Source organism: Harpia harpyja, chromosome 14 (assembly GCF_026419915.1).
Source record: "Harpia harpyja isolate bHarHar1 chromosome 14, bHarHar1 primary haplotype, whole genome shotgun sequence".
Taxonomy (NCBI): Eukaryota; Metazoa; Chordata; class Aves; order Accipitriformes; family Accipitridae; genus Harpia; species Harpia harpyja.
In genome coordinates this window covers 4,257,039-4,275,927 of record NC_068953.1, presented here as the reverse complement: position 1 = coordinate 4,275,927, position 18,889 = coordinate 4,257,039, and the positions used below count along the sequence as shown (strand labels likewise).

The 18,889-nt window shown below is 37.7% G+C and overlaps 1 protein-coding gene across 4 annotated transcripts in view; it reads right to left on the bottom strand.

Annotated features, from left to right (window-relative positions):
• Nucleotides 1-1,293: 1,293 nt before the first annotated feature.
• The window catches only part of PITPNC1 (phosphatidylinositol transfer protein cytoplasmic 1), a 95,042-nt gene continuing 77,446 nt past the window's right edge, over nt 1,294-18,889 (bottom strand). For 3 of the 4 annotated variants that reach the window (XM_052808559.1, XM_052808557.1, XM_052808558.1), the window contains exons 4-6: nt 13,764-13,919; nt 12,990-13,053; nt 1,294-5,788 (exon numbers count right to left, since the gene is read on the bottom strand). In XM_052808559.1, the coding sequence (XP_052664519.1) occupies nt 5,529-5,788; nt 12,990-13,053; nt 13,764-13,919 (480 nt within the window). In that variant the 3' untranslated portion in view covers nt 1,294-5,528. Of the gene's footprint in view, nt 5,789-8,763; nt 8,883-12,989; nt 13,054-13,763; nt 13,920-18,889 lie in introns of all 4 variants that reach the window. The other variant, XM_052808561.1, reaches the window with a different exon arrangement.

The following is an 18,889-nucleotide window of genomic DNA, read 5'->3' as shown; positions in this document are numbered from 1 at the left end:
CGGCATTTAGGATTTCCCCTGTTCAGGTGTTCCCAGTGCATTTTGTGCATGGTATTAATTGGATTGTTGCCTCAACCAGTGTTCTGAAGAGGTGTCATTTATGTGCAGGTTAGCACTGGGACATTAGGTAAAAGGCTTCTAGTTTTGCATCTACACAATAAAACATGGCTGGTTTTAAGACTAATTAAATGTATTTCTGCCCTATGAGATGCCTCATTTTTGTAAAGAATAAAGGGTGGAATTTTTTCCCCGTGCAAGAGCACAACGCAACTCCAACAATTTTAGTAGCGGTAGGGTCAGGTTCAGGTTTTTAACTGATTTGTGATGCATTTTCATGCGTTAGTATTTTATTTGTGTGCAAATTTTAATGAAGCCCTAACAACACAAGCCCAAACCGTAACAAAACAAGTCAAACCAAACCACCAAGAGATCAGGTCAGGCCAGGTCCGACCGTGGGACGTGTTACTGGGCTAGCTGTTGTCCGCTGTTGGGAAGCACGTGTTGTCAGCACTGGAACTTCAGGGTCTTGCCAGTGGCGTATCTGCCTGCTGGAGAATCCAGCCGTCATTCCAGCTCCTGGAGGACAGTCACGACCGCGCTTTGGCGGCAAGGCCTCGGCCGGGGTCCGGCTGTCCGCAGGGCACGGCCCCAGCACGCTGACCCCAAGGGGCTCTTACTGAAGCCACCCAGAAGTCGTTACCGCGGACCCGAGGCCGGGCAGGGCTGCGTGGTTTCTCCCTTAAATATTTTCTAGGTCTATGTTTGTTCCTTGTGTCCTGTTCTACGCGGTTTTGAAGCATTTCTATACTGAATATGCGACTACCAGTTTTCTGGTGCAGAGGAAGCTTTATTTCTATGGAGTAAGCCTCTACTTAAAACGCTTAAAGAATCATTGTACCTGTGAAATTTCCGTTGACTAAAATTAAATGACTTGTAGACAAGTCTGAGAGGTTTTGAGTGGTCTCTTTTCCAGTATTATTTACTACAACGCTGGGCTGCCGAACCCTGCACAGAAACTTACATTCCCTACTGAAACACTTCCTTCTTAACCAAATGGTCATTTACAAATGAATTGGCTAACACCAGACTGATGGGGCGCCTGCCCTGATAAAATCTGTAAAAAGCTGAGGCACAACAAAACCTTGTAGATGTTGTAAGTGGTTTAAATTTTCCCTGCAAAGCCAATTCTTTGTGCGATTTAATTTTGAGGAAGTGACTTGTAGAGCTGGAGGTAGAAACGCTAATGGGTATGTTCCTTGCTAGAGGAGACCTAGTAAAAGAAAACAGCCACAATTGTAAAGAATAATTGTTGGTAGTTTATTTACAACAAAATGGAAGGGAAAATACAATATTAAAAATAATAAATAACTTGGAAAAATCAGAAACTAAGTGATATGAATGAGAAATATGACAATCAAATTCTCCTGCTGAGCCTTGCATTCTTTAACATGCACATTTCCATTTCAAAACTTGGTCCTTCTTTGATAGCCATCATCACTCTAAATAAAAGAAATGAATTACTGGACACTCAGAGTCACGTGGAATTATCACAGAAATGAAATAAAACAATGAAACCTGTTTTAGTGACACCACAAAACTACAGGAGATTGTAATTCAATGACCATGCTGTTCATTTAAAGCAAAACATTGTTAGACTTACTTAGCCATTTTAACTTACACATATAAAACCAAGTCCAAACAATGGAAACAGAAAAGCTCCTATTGACAAGATCATGAATTCTCTCTTACTGCACTCACTAATTCATAAAGAAGCATATACATTTGGCTTATTTCAAATGATAGCACATTGTTTTTAAGTTATAGTGCAGCAAGCTTCAAAGCAGTTTTAACAAAATATAGCGGCCTTGTTACAAACTAAAATTCAAGGAACAAATATTTTCATTTCAAAATCTCTACAGCAGCAATTAATGCAAATTGGCTACTAGATGTCACAAAATCACCTTCCAGAATAATCCAAAAAGCCAAAGAATAAGGTCAAATAGTTTCTTTCCATAGGATTTATCCAGTCATTTACAAAATTAACCATTACATTCATAAGAAATCCCATTAAGTATCTGTTTCAGGAATGTGCTGCTCCTCATAGTCTTTATGGATACCCCCCTTTTTTAATTTATTAGGAGACCTACCCTTCTAAAGACTGCAATGAATTGCCAGTTATTTTGTAATGATTGTTCTACATGAAATACATAAAAGTACAAGCAAAGCTGGGGGGAGGTTTTAATAGAAACCCAGACAAATTAATCACATTATTTGCCCTAAACTGTAATCTCCTTGATGGAAAATTCCTTGCCAAGCCCTAGCAGAGCTGTATCCTGCAATACTTCAGTCACTGTGGCAGAGAATAGGAACACGGCTACTGTGCCTCTTCACCTTTGCTGCGTGGCACCATACTCTGAAGATGCACTCACTAAATAGTCACACCATTTATTTTTGCAAAAGAAGTGATGAACACCTGCAAAATGCTCTCTTTCTCCTAACAAACATGTTTGAAAATACAGCAGAAAGCCCTGTGAAAAAAATCTGTAATGAAAACAACCCCTTTGCCTCAAGATGTTATACTGAAGTATTCAGACCTTCCTTTTCATTTAGTTTTGTGTGGTTTTGAGAGTTTGCTGGGAATATGCTAGAAAAAGTTACCCTACCTTAAAACCAACCAACCAGGCACAACAGAAGAAGATATTTGAAGATCACCTTGACCAAACGGGTGGGGAAAGCAAAGCAGAACACAGCAGAGGGTACTTTTGCAGGCAATGAAAAGCCTGGGGTATTTCTTATCCAAAGCAACGAAACATTACAGATCTTTTTATTTGCCTTCATTAGGAAGCAACATGGAGGCGATGTGGCTGATCGTGATCCTTGTTGTGGCCAACAGTGAATTCAGGCTGTCGGGTCAACAAATCTGGGACTCCTCGAGAACAGCGCTGCTCGGTGGAAGGGCTACAGCAGCAGCACGTGCAGACCGAGACACAGCATTAAGCAGCCTGTCATTTTTTCCATGACGTGATCAGTGTCTTTCTCCTACACCTCCGTCATGTAGCTATTAAGATGTGTCCTATTCAGGTATGTTAATAACTTTCATACATGCCTTATCCTCAAACCTACTTAATAATGATAATTAACGTATCCACATGGGATTGGAAATCAATCAGTTACATATGAGTAAAGGTATGACTGCTTTGGTCTATTAATCTGCGTCAAACCCAGATGCCAAAATGTATACAGAAGCAGTAACATGTAAGCACAAGGACATTATGACTAGAGCTGAGCAAATTTTTCTTTGACAAAGAAAAAAATAATTGAAAAATAGACTTTCAGGTGGAGCAGACCTAAACCATTTCTATATAGGTCAAATTCAGGAAATGAAAAAACAACCAAACAATACGTTATGTTTTCAAAGGTTTCCCTTCTCTGCCAATGTTCCAATCTTGCTACTAAATAAATAATAGTAGTAAAAAGATTAGACCAGTTATATTCATGAATATATAATCTGCACACTTTTTAAGCTGAAATCATAAACTAATGTAGGAAAGTTTTGTTTGCATCATTACAGCGGCTCCTTTTTAAACAAAACAATCATCACCCATTAGTTTACTAATCACACAGAATTACTAGCTCTGAGAAGAAAAGCAAAGCAAAACATGGACAGCAAGTGGGAGAGTGCATGAAGTCAGACCACAGCTAACCTACAGAGAGCTCCCGGATTTTGCTAGCTACAGGATTTTAACTATCAAACAAATACACACTTGTTTTCAGTGCAGGTTGGCAGTGGAATTACTTCTCCTGCTCCTAAAACTACCCTATAAATATCACACATTCAATGTAACTTCTACTGGATCTACAGCCATTGAGAAGTTCAGTGCATTTAAGCCAGTCAAATCACAGCATTGTGCTGAGAAGATGGCACAAATGTCCCGTCCAGGTAAAAGGCCATCCCTGAACTGATTGTTCATTATTCAATGATAGTTCAGCTCTGAAGGACTCTTTTTTTTTTTTTTAAATTTTTTTTTTTTTATTAAATCCATGTACCATGTCACCGTTGGTATAAAGTATCACCCACTTCGATCATATGATTCAGGTAACAGCTATCATTCACGGGGAATTGAACAGCGGCTTATTTAAAGTCTACTACAGCTACCAAAAGAGATAGATACTGACAGCATTCATGAAGTAGCATTTTGTATGAAAGAGAACAAAGTACCCCAAATGGGGGTCGGGGGGAAAGTTTCTCACTGAGCTTGCATTTTGAAAAGGAAGGAAGGAAGAGACCACTTCTGCCATTTATTTTTCTCCTCCTTCCACAATCTACACTTCCCTACTGGGAAACATCCTTTTCTACGTTTTAATTCCTGAGATTGAAGAGTGATTTCACACACAGACCAGGAAGAGCACTTCTGTTTCCTTAACGTCACCCTACACGGGACTGAGCAGCCCCACGATTCATTTGCTTTTTAAAGTGACTGATTTTGTTCACCCCTTCCCTAGATGATGGTAAAGCCTGGAACCAGCTTTCTGTTAGCGGAGATTGTGCTGTTTAGGAAAGATGTGAGGCAGGAAAGAAAAAGGAGTCCTGTATTTTCTTTCCTTTACATTCAAGGTCTTACAGCGTAACTACCACTCTTCTTCCAGTGAGGAAAAGACAGAATTCATTGGCTTTGCTTCTCAACTGGCTCAATTTAGCTGCTTTTTTTCAATCTTACACATGGAACACCATTGATGAACACCAAGACGGACTTAAGAGATCACAAAAGGACAGGGGAGAGCTATTAAAATACATTATCTACAAGAAATAAGTGGTTTCTTTTACAAATCCTGTGCAAGATAGAAATAATTCAGTGGCCTCAAAGTCAGTATAATTAATTACAATTGGGGCTTCAATACAGTGATATTTTAGGTTTGAAAAGTTTTGTTTGCTAGCTAAGCCCCAAATCCTGAGTCATATTAAGCAAAATGTGAATCTGAGTGATTGCTGTTGGTGTTCAAGTACAATGAGTTACAGGTCAAAGGTTTATGAATACACAGGAGAAGCCTGAGAGTAGGAAGGATTTTAAAATTGGCTATAAAAGAAGAAAATGGGAGGGGTTTTTTTCTGTTAACCCTGGATTCTAGTTGGCACTAATTTGCCTCAGAAGTCCTTGGCAGCTTTACTAAATACCTACTCCTAATTATAAATGCTATGACCTAGATGAGGATTTGTAGGTAGAATACTGCTACAGAAAGATTTATTTTCTTTTATAGGGTTCCCCTCAGACTGTTTCATTGTATGTCAGTAAGATGCACCATATGGCTTGAAACACTACTTTAGGAATATATAAACTACGTTCTCTTGCATGCATTTCTCTGAAGGTTTTAAGGATCAAGTCTGAGGAAAGAAGTAACCTTTCCACACCAGTAAGATTATTTTAAGCAAAAAAACAACCAACACACCACCATGACCTTTGTAGAAATTGAGTTACGTCACTCTTGCTGTGGTAGACATGGCTTATCAGGAGGAAACATGCTGGGTTAATTTAAAGGTTTTTTTTCGCTGGATCTGGAAGAGTGAGAGTTTCTGGAGCAGACTTTTTCCGAGGCCGGTCTTTGGGAACTGTTAGGAATTCAGGAGCATCTGTGGAGAGAGGAGTTGATGGAGCACTAGATGGAGCACTGCGGGTTGAAGAAGGCATGGAAATGTTAGAGATAGATATTGCAGGTGGGAAAACCCCAATCTTCTTGTTGGTAGCTTCCTGAGTTGCTCGTTCAAACTCTCGGACTTCATCCATTGTCATGTCTTCAACAAGAAGGAAAGAAAGATAAAGGCAAGTTACAATAATTTCAAATGATCATTTCATTAACTCAGTTAAACTACTTCCATCCACGTTCTAAATCAGGGAATGATTGCTTATCATGCATATCATTAAGTGATTCTCCACATGAATACCTTCCTATTGTAAGGCATTGATTGGAGTACAATAAGCGGCCAACGTAAAGGAAATGCAGTTAAGTACATTAATCACATACTAATGGTTCTTCTTCTACCTGGGTCTGAACTGAATAAAGATTGCTACCTCTGTAATTGCTGGAAAAACCAAGCTATTTCACAGGCAATTAAAGAATACATTTAGATACACAGTCAGCAAGTAGAATTTTTCAGAACTTCAAAGAAGATAAAACTGATAGGGTTTTTGGTTTTTTTTTTTTCATTTAGATTATGAGCATGAATGAGTAAAGGGTTGTCATCGGTTTGTTTGTCTATTGTAATTACCAAGGGATGAAAAATTCTCTCTCCTGCCATGCACAGCTTCTACTGACTTCTAGTTGCACCTGCATGCACATAACTGAGGCCGTTTTGCTTTTCTACTAATAAAGCCTAAAGAATTCCCTCTCACTTGATAAAGCCACAACATGCTTTCCAACTTTTCCATCCAGAATCTGCACTTAAACATTTATGGCCAACTGACAAATCCACTGCTTAACTCCCTGCAAAATAGAGGCAAAATGACATGACAGGTTAAAGCCACTTTGCAAGGGAAAATCGGGTCCACAGAAAGCAGTGGAAGTCTTCTCATGCAGGTGACAAATGTGTCACAGTGCTGTAGAAACCCACAAGAGGGCAGAGCGATCCTAGCATAGATGTGCTCTGAGCTGAGCTGGGCAAAACTTTTTCGATAAAATCCCAAACGAATGACATCTGCTACAAACTGCTAATTTGAGCAAAAAAATCAGCAAGACAATTCTGAAACCTGCTGCTTCAAGTCTACATTGCCTGCAAGAAGTCCACTGAGCCAAATGAAATAAATTTTGTGGTTTTCACTGAACGTTATGTTAAAAGTTTGTAAATGTGAAGTATTTCATTAAACCATTTTATAGATTCTTTGAGCTCTGAAAGCTCAAAAAATGAGAAATAAAAACACTAGCATTTTAATCCATTTAAAATTCTTGCACATTTGGGTCTCTGAGACATGGGACTGGCAATGGTGCTTACCATACATATGATAAAATCCTGTACTTTCAGTCCATGGATACTTTTTAATATTACCCAGCTGCATGCATCTGTAGCATTGGCTGCAAACATTATGTAGAAGAAACTTTATGTTGTATTACAACATCATATTAAATAAACAAAAGCATGCATGTTGCCAGCTGCCTTTTTTCTTCCCTGCAGACGACATTCCAGGGACCTTTTCAGCCTGCATTGCCAGTTATTAGGAGTGAGGACTAAGCCGTTTTCAAATCTGCGATAAGCGGTGGAAATAAACAGATGGTCTCAGAGGAACTGTACCTACTTGTGCTGGAGACAGATTTGAACCTGTTTTGCTGTTTTACATTTTCACACCCTATAACAGTGTGTGTAGCGCTTCTGAACTCAAAGGGTTTAAAAGCACCCTGACATCAAAGGGAGCCCATGCATTCATTTCAGCTATTTTTGACTGAGGACTTCTGTACAACGTGAAACAAAAGTTGTCTTGGATAAATGAAAGTGAAAGAGGACAGGAAGATTCCTCAGTTTACTAGCCACTGAAGTGAAGACTGATTGAAATCTTGCTAAGTGGTAGCCTCCAAGACTGTTCATTTTAAATTCAGACATGAAATACTTACTGTCCCTTCAGTTGACTTTTGCTTTTTAGCTTATACTTGCTTTAAATTCCCTTCTGTTCTGATATACACTCAAGTAAAACCAGTCCTTACCCTGAGCTAAGAAGGCTCACACTATTTTTTTCCACTAATGTCAAATTCTGTTCTGACCTCCATGGCAATTTTTCCACGTGGGAACTAAGGATGGCAGACTTCTTTCAAAGCCAAATCCCAAAGTGTAGAGCCAAAGTCAAAACTGATTCTCAAGTTACTGCTCATCTAAGGAGTAACCTTGATGTCAGTGGAGCTGCACCATTACAAACACAAGAACTACCTTCCTGGTTATTACTTGGACAACATCTTCTCAAGCTGGTGACAATTTTTACTGAGTAAGAACAAAGGAAAGACTTCAAACCCTTCAGGCCTTGCCCCACACTCATTACATTAGTAAAACCATCACTGAGTTCTACAGTGCAGTTAGTAGAAATAAAGGAATAATAACAACACTTCAGAAGCAAATATCACTGCATCTTTTCTACTTGCAGATAGTAGTAATTTCTAACTTTAGGCCTCTACTTGAGGTGCCCAAATTAGAAACTTTAATACTTTATGAAATTTCCAGAATCTGAATCAAAGAACCTACACAGAAATCTGCTCTTCTCCACAAACTGCTGTTATATACTTCCAAAGTATATACTCACCTTGTTGGTAGCTAATCAATGACAACATTAAAATTAGTTTGAAAAGAGTGAATAATTCATTAGCTTTTTTTTTTTTTCCTGGTGAAGCAAACAATTTTATCAGTCCCGTAGAAATTTTCCACTCCCCATGTTCCTGACTTTTTGACTGAAGCACTCTGAAAGTTCTGCATTTTTAAACTATTCAAATAATATAAAGTAAAACTCCGATTTAACTTCCTCTTTATGCATCCAACTGAAATTTAAGAATTGTGTTTTCCTGGAAGACAGGGAGTTGTATATGAGCCTAACCCCACCCTTCCTTACATCAGTGGCAGTTTACAGTGCAAACAAAAGGCAGGATTGCACTTCATGGAGAAAGATTTTGTTCCTACTGAAGCAAAACTTCCCCCAAATTCCACTGACTGGTCAGCAAGATCAGTTGGTTGCTCTTCTCTGATCCGTGCAGGCCTATTAGCTGAGGATGGGCAATATGTTTTAAAAATCAACATACTCTTGCTTTGGCATGGCTCTCTATTTCATCCACAGTAGATGAATGTTGGTTGCAAACTTTAATGTTGGTTTTTTCATGCATATTTTTCTCGTATTCTCGAACATCATCCATAGTCATATCTGTAAAAAGTTCAAAATTGTTGGCATTTTCCATTGATTCAGTGCAAACTTAATTTTTTTTTAAGGAGGAGGTTCTAGGAACACATAGTCTTTTAGCAGAAGCCAAAACAGGATTTAAAAAAAAGCATGGAGTAACTAGCTTTATGAAAACCGACTCATAAAGGTAGTTATATCAGCCAAGGAAGGTGTAAGAAGGTTAAGTCAAAGGGAGTCAGAGAACAGGAAGGAGTGGAAATTGTTTAGGAGTATCCGTGTAACATAAGGTAGGCAAAAAGTATTGAAGTGCAGGCCTTGGCAAAGGCCAAGATCTTCTAAAAAGATTTTAGAAGATCCCTTGGAATAAAGGATAGGTACAGAAATATTATAAATACTTACTTACCTTTCCAGGCACTTTCAAAAAGATTTTATGTTATATTTGCATAGTACATCTCATAACTAGCAAACATTCTTACTGTTAGAGCACACATCAGCTTAGATTCCAGAAACGAACAGTTAATTATAGTGGTAAAGTGAATTAATAGTGAACACGTTCAGTTTTGTAAGCCTCAAGCAATTTAATGAATTACAAGAATTAGAAATATTCTACAAATCAGGCTGATTCTACCAATAGGATCATTTATCATTGTCTAGGCATGCCTGATGTTGTCAAACTAGTGCATAATCTGTTAGCTGCTTGCTATGTATCTCTAAGCAATTATTACAGATTTTAAAAAGATTTGTCATAAACCACACTTCCAGTAAAAACATAAAGAATCCAATTAAATGACGTGTGACCTTACTCTTCTGAGTATTCCCATGCTTTCAACAAATCTACTTGAGAGTAAGGTGTAACTGAACATGAAGGCTGTCAGATTTCCGGTCTGCTCTTTACAATGGTTTGATAACTTCAGAGCTTCATGAAAATAGCCATCAACTTTTTACTCATAGAACTTAAATAGCATTTTATTAGCACAGTATACTTGCAAACATGTACCCCTTTTGGTAACATACACTGTGTTTTTGTTCTTGAGGCTGTAATTTTTCTCAAGTTTATTATGTGCCACTTGGATTCGCAAATTCCTGTATCACACCACTGCTTGTTATGTGATGTGAGGCTCTTGCTGCATTTTACGAGACAGCTTTTAAGGAAAGATATAACTTTAGCTATTATATTAGTAGCACAATGTAATACTTCATCAGTGAAAATGAAATGCAGTCTAAAATTTTGATCAAAAGGAAACATGGAATACTACTAACTCATACTCTTTTAGTCTTTTCCTTTTACTGTTATCTGGAATGAAAAACAAGCTCATAAGCCATGTCAATAACATGCTAAGGATGCACTTTGCCAAGCAGAGAACATGCTCTTAATTAGTAACACTGTGAAAATAGATTTTCTTAATAATAAAGCTAAATACAGTTTAGTAAATTTAATGACAAGACACATTCATACTTACAGTATCAGTAACAGTAATCAGTCAGTAATATCCGCAACATAACATGTCATTTAATAATTGATTTTATTACACTGATTATTTGATTCAGTTTAGCTGACTAGCATCAGCTCCAAGTCCTTCTCAAACTTTTATTTTAAAAGATGGTAATAGAAACATTGAAGGCACACAGACACTTCAAAAACTGTATTTTTGAAAAACTCTGCCTACACACATAAACATGTCAAGAGCAGTACCACAAGAGTTTTACAGACCATATGTATTAAATTGAACTGGATGTATACAAATTGGAAATCACTCATTTTGGGTAATGGAATACTCAGTTTCTAGTCAGCAAGTCTTACCAACTTCAGAACAATGCAGTGGTATAAGGGCTGCAGACAACAGCACACAGTTACCTAAACTAACTTTCTGCACTTGCTTTTTTTTATAAGTCTTGCTATATACTGAGCCTTTATTCATATCTATTTTAAGTCCAGATTTTTTAGGTTTTGTACTTAGCCTGACAATTAAGTTCTAAAAGTACACTATATTATTTAGTAAAAAGACTCACCGTGACAGTAAAAATCCACAAGATAATTGTGTATCACAGTATTTAATTTGTGGAAAGAGTATTTTTGACAGGGTTCATTCAGAGTTAAGATGGGAAAATCTATGGTTAAACGATTTGGGGCTAAACCTATTCCGTATGTTTAATTTCATGACTACTCACTTGTTATCATTATCAATAACTCTGCTAAAGTGCAGATGAATCTCTGCTTCCCAGTAACATTTCTTTATGTCACACTTCAATAGATATTTTGGGTAGATGTGGGGAAATTTGTGGGCTCAATTTTTACATGAAGTCAGGCTTCTTTATTTGAAGTCAACAGTTTCCCTGACTTCGTTCGTACAGGGAAAATAACAGATCACTGTATTTCAGGTAAAAAAATGGGAAAAAAAAAAAAATCTCTTAAGAACTCTTTCTCACTGGATACAAAATCCTCTTACTAGTTTATGGCTATCCCAAAATAGAAGATATGTTTAGTAGATGTCAGTATTTTTATGATCATTACAAGCGCAAGATTTTCATGTGGTATTAAATTTATAAGAACATTGTGATTTCAAAAGCAAATTTTTCTGTATTTTCAAAAAATCAGCACAACGAGTTTGTTGTTAGATTCTAGTGTAAAATTATGCAGGTTTATGAAGTCACTGAAGATGTGTGTGTTTGCACCAGCTGGGCTAGTTGACTATTTCAAAGCAACGCAGAATGTTTCTGAGTTTTGATGAAGGACAGGTGTCATTCTTATCCATGAAATGCCCAAAACAGTGTTTCCTGAAGCTTAAGGAGGGTCTAAATAAACATTCTAAAGATATACCCAAATTCCTATTATATGTTACAGGAATGTCCTAGAAACCGTTCTACAAGTATCTATGATTATGGATACATCTTACCAAAAATACATGTAAAAAGCACAAACCCTGTAAGCTTATTTTATAAAATGTAATTGGCTGTTTTGATATTCAGATTACTCTCTACTGTTGAAAGTGCCCATTCCTACAGCTGGTTCATGGATTCAGAACAGCTTTTTTGCATGCAGCTGCTGTTGAATCAGACCCAGTAGACTTTATGTTTATATCCATTTTTCAGAAAGGACATTAGAGCTCCATCTTTCCTTTATTGCAATACACATTAGCAGTTTAAAACTTTCCTAAAAAGCTGAAATTGTGTTGGACTAGAGGCCTTAGGAGTTTGCAGTATGGAAATGACTGCATGTTAATGCAGTCTTGATAAGAAGCTTTATTCAAACCTGCATGTGGTTCTCCATATAGATGACTCTTGGCAGGGGCAGCTTCTATCTGCCTATGCATATACGCTGAGATGCACGGCATGTAAAGGATCCCTGTATGCTGCCTACTGGCTGCCTAAAATACAGCCTACTCTTGTTACAAAGAACCTGCTGTAAATGAGCTCCGTATGTTCCAGAGAAACTGAACATAGTTCCATCTCTTTCAGGAACTACTTATATTAGGGCCTGATGATCCATGAAAGCAAATGGAAATCTGTTGTTAATTGTCTTAAGCTTTGCATCAGCCCTTTTCCTGGTTTTGGCTGGAATACAGTTAATTTTCTTCTTAGTAGCTGATATAGTGCTGTGTTTTGGATTTAGGATGAGAATAATGTTGACAACACACCGATGTTTTAGTTGTTGCTAAGCGGTGTTTATACTAAGTCAAGGACTTTTCAGCTTCTCATACTGCCCTGCCAGCAGAAGCTGGGAGTGCACAAGGAACTGGGAGGGGACACAGCCAGGACAGCTGACCCAAACGAGCCAAAGGGGTATTCCATACCATATTACATCGTGCCGAGTATATAAACTGGGGGAAGTTCGCCGGGGGCACCACAGCTTGGGGATTGGCTGGGCATCGGTCAGCAGGTGGCGAGCAATTGTATTGTGCATCACTTGTTTTGTATATTCTGTTATTAGTAGTATTAGTATATTCCCTTCCCTTTCTGTCCTATTAAACTCTTTACCTCAACCCATAAGTTTTATGTTTGTTTTCCCTGATTCTCTCCCCCATCCCACTGGGGGGGCGGGGATTGAGCGAACAGCTGTGTGGTGCTTAATTGCCAGCTGGGGTTAAACCACAACAAGCCCTTTTAAATGGGCTAAATTTTGAGAATACTTACCGTACCACTCATCAACCCAGGCAAAAGCCTGCCGGTGACCAATCAATAGTATATCTCTGACCACCTGTGAAATAAGGGAAAGGTTAAATACCTCTGCAGCAACAAAACGTTCTAGAAAAGTAACACTGTTGTCTTTCAAAGTGATTTAAAGTGAAAAATGTTCTGACAGTTTTGTGTCTGAAAAAACATGCCCTAGAGAGTCAGATATACTGGCTCTGAAGGTCTTGTAGTCCAACCTCCCACTTGAAGTGGATCTATTGCCAACGCTGGATCACATCAGCATGGCTTTGAGTAGCATGGGAAGCCATTTGGGAATGTGTACAAAATCCATTAATCTTTGGACAATTAGACATTTCAGAACTCTTCTTTTTCGAAGGTCAATACTCTGAAAAGTATTACCATTTGGTTGTTATGCCATTAATTAATTAATTTTTTTGTAGTCTGATTTGAAAACTTTTCCACTACCTGTTTGTAAGAAATTCTGCACACCATTGCTACATGTACGGTACTCATGTATACTCGTAAATACTTTAGCTCATATATTTATCACAGTATTGAAAATGTTATTGATAGTTTTTCTCAACCTTAGACCTGAGCAGCTCCAGGCTTTGTCAATTTTATACCCAGAGGTGAACTCTTTGGCTCTGCTCGAGGTCTGAAAGCAGATTCGGCTGAGCTCCCTAGCTTCTACACAGCCAAAGTTACATTCCTGTGCTGGGTAGTACTCAAGTTCTGCTTATGTGAAGGATAAGAAACAGCTCCTGTTTCACTGACCTTGTGTACAAATTGCTCTACTCTGGTTTGAAGTCCCCAGACTTCAAATTTCACAGTCACGAGTTTGTAGGAACACATAATTGGCTGATGTGTCTCTCTCCAGCCTTCTTTTAATTGGCCTCTCCCAGTCTTCTGTGACTTGAAATATTTAGGATCCTGCAAAACAAAGAAAACATACTGGGAAACACAGGAGAGGAAGTCCTGTTCGTCAGTTTGCTAAAGTAAATGTTTTGTTAAGACATAAAATATGCAAACATGCTAATAAACATTATGAAAAAGTAATATGAATTTGACTTAAATAGGCACTAGGATATACTAAAATCCAATCCTGCCTTTTATCCAACACAGCCAGTGAATCGATGGCAGCATATTCTTGGAGATGCTTTGACAATCATATCATCTAGGACATTTTCTGCTACAGGAAAATATGTTATTGCAAGTCATTACAATACAATGCACTCCAAGTGTTATTTATGGCCTTTGGAAAAAAAATGTTGCTTCTTCAGAGCTTGCTTTACCAATACTCTCTCAGTGTGACTTACTAGTAATTTCTACCCATGCCTGTCTTCCTAAAATCATGTCCACTTTCAGCTTTGACACATCAACACTGATGTGACCCTGACAAAGCCATTTTCAATTTTAAGTGAACTTGTATATTCAGGTGGCCAGCTAAGTATGAAACTCCTCCAATTTAGCCATTTCTGATTACAACCGAGTTATGAGCAAAACACTAATTTCGACTCTGTCTCTCTTTTACGAACTGGAAAATCAAATAAATTGGTGTTGAAATTACAACAGCAAGACCAAAAAAACAGTAAGGACGTTAGTTCATCTTTAAAGTTTACTTTTATCTGTACAAGTTACAGTTTTATCTATCAAGGAGTTATTTTCTATATTGGTATAATTTCATTTCACTTTATGTCCAATCCTGCTAATTACATCTTGTACATAGAAATAATTTACAGTTAAACATTGCTTTTCAAAACTTGAAAATAATGTAGTTTCAGTAGATTCATAGTGGATCTTCTAAAATCTGTCTTTAAGAATAACCACCAGTGCTCACCTGTGTTGCCTTTTCCAAAGCTGAGATCCGGGAAGATCTTTTAAATCCATCCTTTGTTATAAAAGCAGTTAAACATCTATTTAACTATGTCCTTAAATTATGCACTAAATGGAGGACAATCAGGAGAAAAACTAAGAAAAAATTGATAAGACCACTCTGATCTTCATTTTCTTTCATTCAGTATGAGCTTATATATCATTCAGCATTCCTTTTTTCTAATGTTTAGTTTTCTCCTGACTTGGCTTCTGATTTTATCCATAAACTGAAGCTCTGTCATTAAAGCTTCTTTACAAAGCTCTAATGAGGTGATAGTCTTTCTTCCCTGTGAAAGTCATTGCTTTTATTGCTGACATATTCTTTTCTAAATAGAAACTTCAAGCTTGCAGTATAATAAGGTTTCAATGTTAAATCACCATAAAAAACAATTCGGCATCATCATATATCAGAGCGACATACCACTGTGTATCACAACTCATAGTCACATGCTGTTGCCAATCTTCTCACTCAGTAAAGCTTGACCTCAGATTGATCTAGATATTTTCTGGTTGAAAGAGTTGTTTTATAACTGATCATTGCCTGAAGCAATCAATATAATAATAATAATAATAACAACAACAACAACAACAACAAAGACATAATATTCAGAAAGATATAAAATTCTACAACAACAACAATGGGAAGAATTAAGACATAATATTCAGAAAGATGTAAAATTCTAGTAGATGGTTCCATGAATAAGGAAATAATTACAAAGGAAAATAGTTTCAAGCAAGGAAGGGTCTGCTGTTTCTTACATACACATAAGGTGCTAGTGTGATGGAGCCATTGTCTTAATTAAGCATTTCAGATACGCACTTTAATAATACTGAGAGTTATACTTTATATCTCCTCAGCGATAACCAGATCTATAATGGAATAACTTCAATGCAGTCCAAAGGGATTTAATGTAATGAATTTGAGTCAGTATCAAGTATTCAGAATTTATAAATAAAAATTAAATAATGAACTGCTACCCTGCATGACTGCTCAGTCATGCATAAAACTTGTGTCTTGTTCAAACTGCAAGAACCCTCTGGATGCTGTGAAAGCAGTGTTTTGCTTTGTTTTGTTTTTGTGAAGTTAACACAACAGGCAAGGGGATTCACAGTGGAAATAATTCTTAAATTGGTGGCCCACAAATAATCTACCTCCTGCAATGCAATTCATCTGTGACATCACTTTTAGCTGCAAATTCCTTTAACAGTGCCCAGAGATGGCATCTTTCTTGAAGGACATGATGTTTAGTCACAAATTGGCTGGACAGTTTCAAGCAAAGAGCCAGGCAATGATGGACAGTATGGGCAACTTATATACCTAATAGCTTTTATGGAAATTCCTGCCTTTCTGGAAACATTAACATATTGATACTATAAAACTGTAGACCAATGAATGGAAGCCAGGAAACAGAAAGAATTCAGAGGAATAGATTTCCAGACTGCTGTATGAAAGATCAAGTTGTTAAAGATTTTACTGAGTGCTTGCTCAAGTGAGCTAAAACTCAAAGATTGCCTGTAAGCTGAGTAGTGGGATGTAAGATACACAGCAACATTATGCAAAGTGAACTTGACAGTTTAGTCTCTGGCCATTAATTCAAACGGCATGAGTGTTTTACAGAGGTGAGTTGTTATCGTAAGTAAAACTAACATCACTGGGCTTTTTACCTGGATGCTAAAAAAGTAGGTGTTTAAAAAGGTCTTGGACTATTTTAGAAAGACACAAATTCTGGCTCAGCAATTGCTTGTGCTGTGGTTCATAAGAGGAAGTATTTAGGGGAAGAATCTCTATGTTTATCTCTATATTTTGCATATATTTACACCTTTCGTAGGTCTGCTATTGGCCACAGCCACAGGGAGCACACCACGCCAGAAGGACCTTTGGTGCGACCAGGACTGATCCAAAGCCCACTGAAATCAATGAGAAATTTGACATGAAACCCACAACCTAGAATTATTTTATGTGCCTAACTCATGGCTTCAAATTGCCAGATTAAGATTCACAGCCTGGAATCCTTTCTGCAATTAGGCATATAAGGTCCTTCTGAAAAAAAAAAAAAATTAAGCAGGGATGATAATTTTCTATTAAATGCAAGTAGAAATAATATTGGTACACAGCACTGCTGCTCCTCCTGGCTTTCATGCTGTAGCTCACTGATTAGGTTAGTCAGATAGAACAAATTAGACTCATGTGCCATGCTCACATCTCTCCAGGTCCCAGGAGGAAGCGCTGAGCACCTGCCTGTACCGATCATGGCCGTTCCTTACTCCTCCTGTGAAAGGTATGGCAATTTGCAAAACATACCAGAGGCACCAGGCTAGAGTGAAGAAGCTTGCTCTAGGCAGGAATTGTGGCTCATGTGTTTGAAACACTTCTGTCAGTGACTAAAAACTGGGCAAGCTGATCTTTGGTCTGACCCCATTTTTAGGTTATTATTTACACCATTAATTTTGTGTGTGCCTTATTTTTGCTTTTAGCCACCCATGCCTTCCTTTCTAGAGAAGCCATAATCCAAAGAATACTGTGTCTATTCACTATTTTCCCCTTAATTTATCTACTGGCAAAATCCTCAATCTGTTTTAAATGTAATGGCATAGCTAAAATCTTTTTGTTTAAATAACCTTCTCCTCCTTTTATCAGACACAATTTATTAGGAAAGCCCATCTGGCAAATCCTTTTGCTAGAGAAGAGCAAAACCTACCCTGTATTTGCAATACATTATTGCCAGGTGCAGAGTGATTTAAAAATAGCACTTCTGCTAACATAGCATAAACATCATTACCCACGAGCTGGGCTTATTTGAGAATAAAATGTAAAATTACAATAAAATAAAATAAAATAAAAGCCACAGTGTGATGGATATGGTTTCTAACATAGCATTCTCCCAGTGTTACTCATTTACGCCACGTCTGGCGGGTCCTGGGTTAACATGCTTATTGTTGGAGATTCCATTATTTAGCATTTATTTACTTAACCTTCCTCATGGATTGCAGACATCATGGGCATCAGATGTGGAATTATAACCCCCTTTCCAGGAGGCAAGCACCAACGTGTTGACAATATAGCACTGGGTTGTTGCAATGCCTTTTCATATTTAATTCTGAAATGTTATTTTTTACTTAAATAATGAAATCAATTCATTGTTTACAGAAAACTTCCAAATCTGAATGGACATGCTTTCCCTTAGCTTTGCTGTGGTATCAGGCGTGATTTGAAGATGCCATACTATTCTGCAGCTGGCAACACCTCCTTTGTCTGTATGCTGGAAGCCTGCATGGAACATCTTGTTAGCCTTGTCACCGATCTGTCTCAAAAATTACTTGCTGCTTGTATGGTCATTTTAGCATGGAAAAAGATCCCCAAGCTGAATATGCTCTCCAGAGGTGAAAGTGCATTGTGCTTATGCCATGCATTCTATTCTCTTACTGGAAGGTACCCAGATGTCCCAGAAACAGATTCTTCCTTCCTTCCTTTTAATGCATGGATTCATTTTTTCAGACTCCTATTGCAATATATTCCACCACCGTGCTTTTGAAGTGTAGTCAATTTTTTTCCCCTTTAAGCTGAAGACCATTTTGTTTGATCTTAAATTTCAGAACCAATCCTTCATGGTTTTAATATATGTGGTCTGGCATTTCACCATCAGCTGTAGTTGCTAGGTTTTGGATTTCAGCCTATATAGCTAGGGCTCTGGAAAGATTTGTTGATGTAAAGATGCTACTATAGACGTTTATGTGGAGTAATTTTTTAAAGACATCTTTTTTTGTCCCTTTGAATTTCCATTAAAATGTATTTTCTGGAAGAGCCAGCTAAATACGTAAGAATTGTAAATATTGGGACAGTTCTGAGGTGTTAAAATATGATAAACCAGCCAGCCTTTATGTAAGCTCACAAGTGAAGTTAGTAAGGAAAAGGAAGTTTTCATCTGTTTTTGCCATGCCCTGTACTGAACTACTGTACTGACATGTTGCACACATTCACTGTGGGGGCTGAGCCAGCTGTATTATTTCAACTACCATAATTTTCTGGC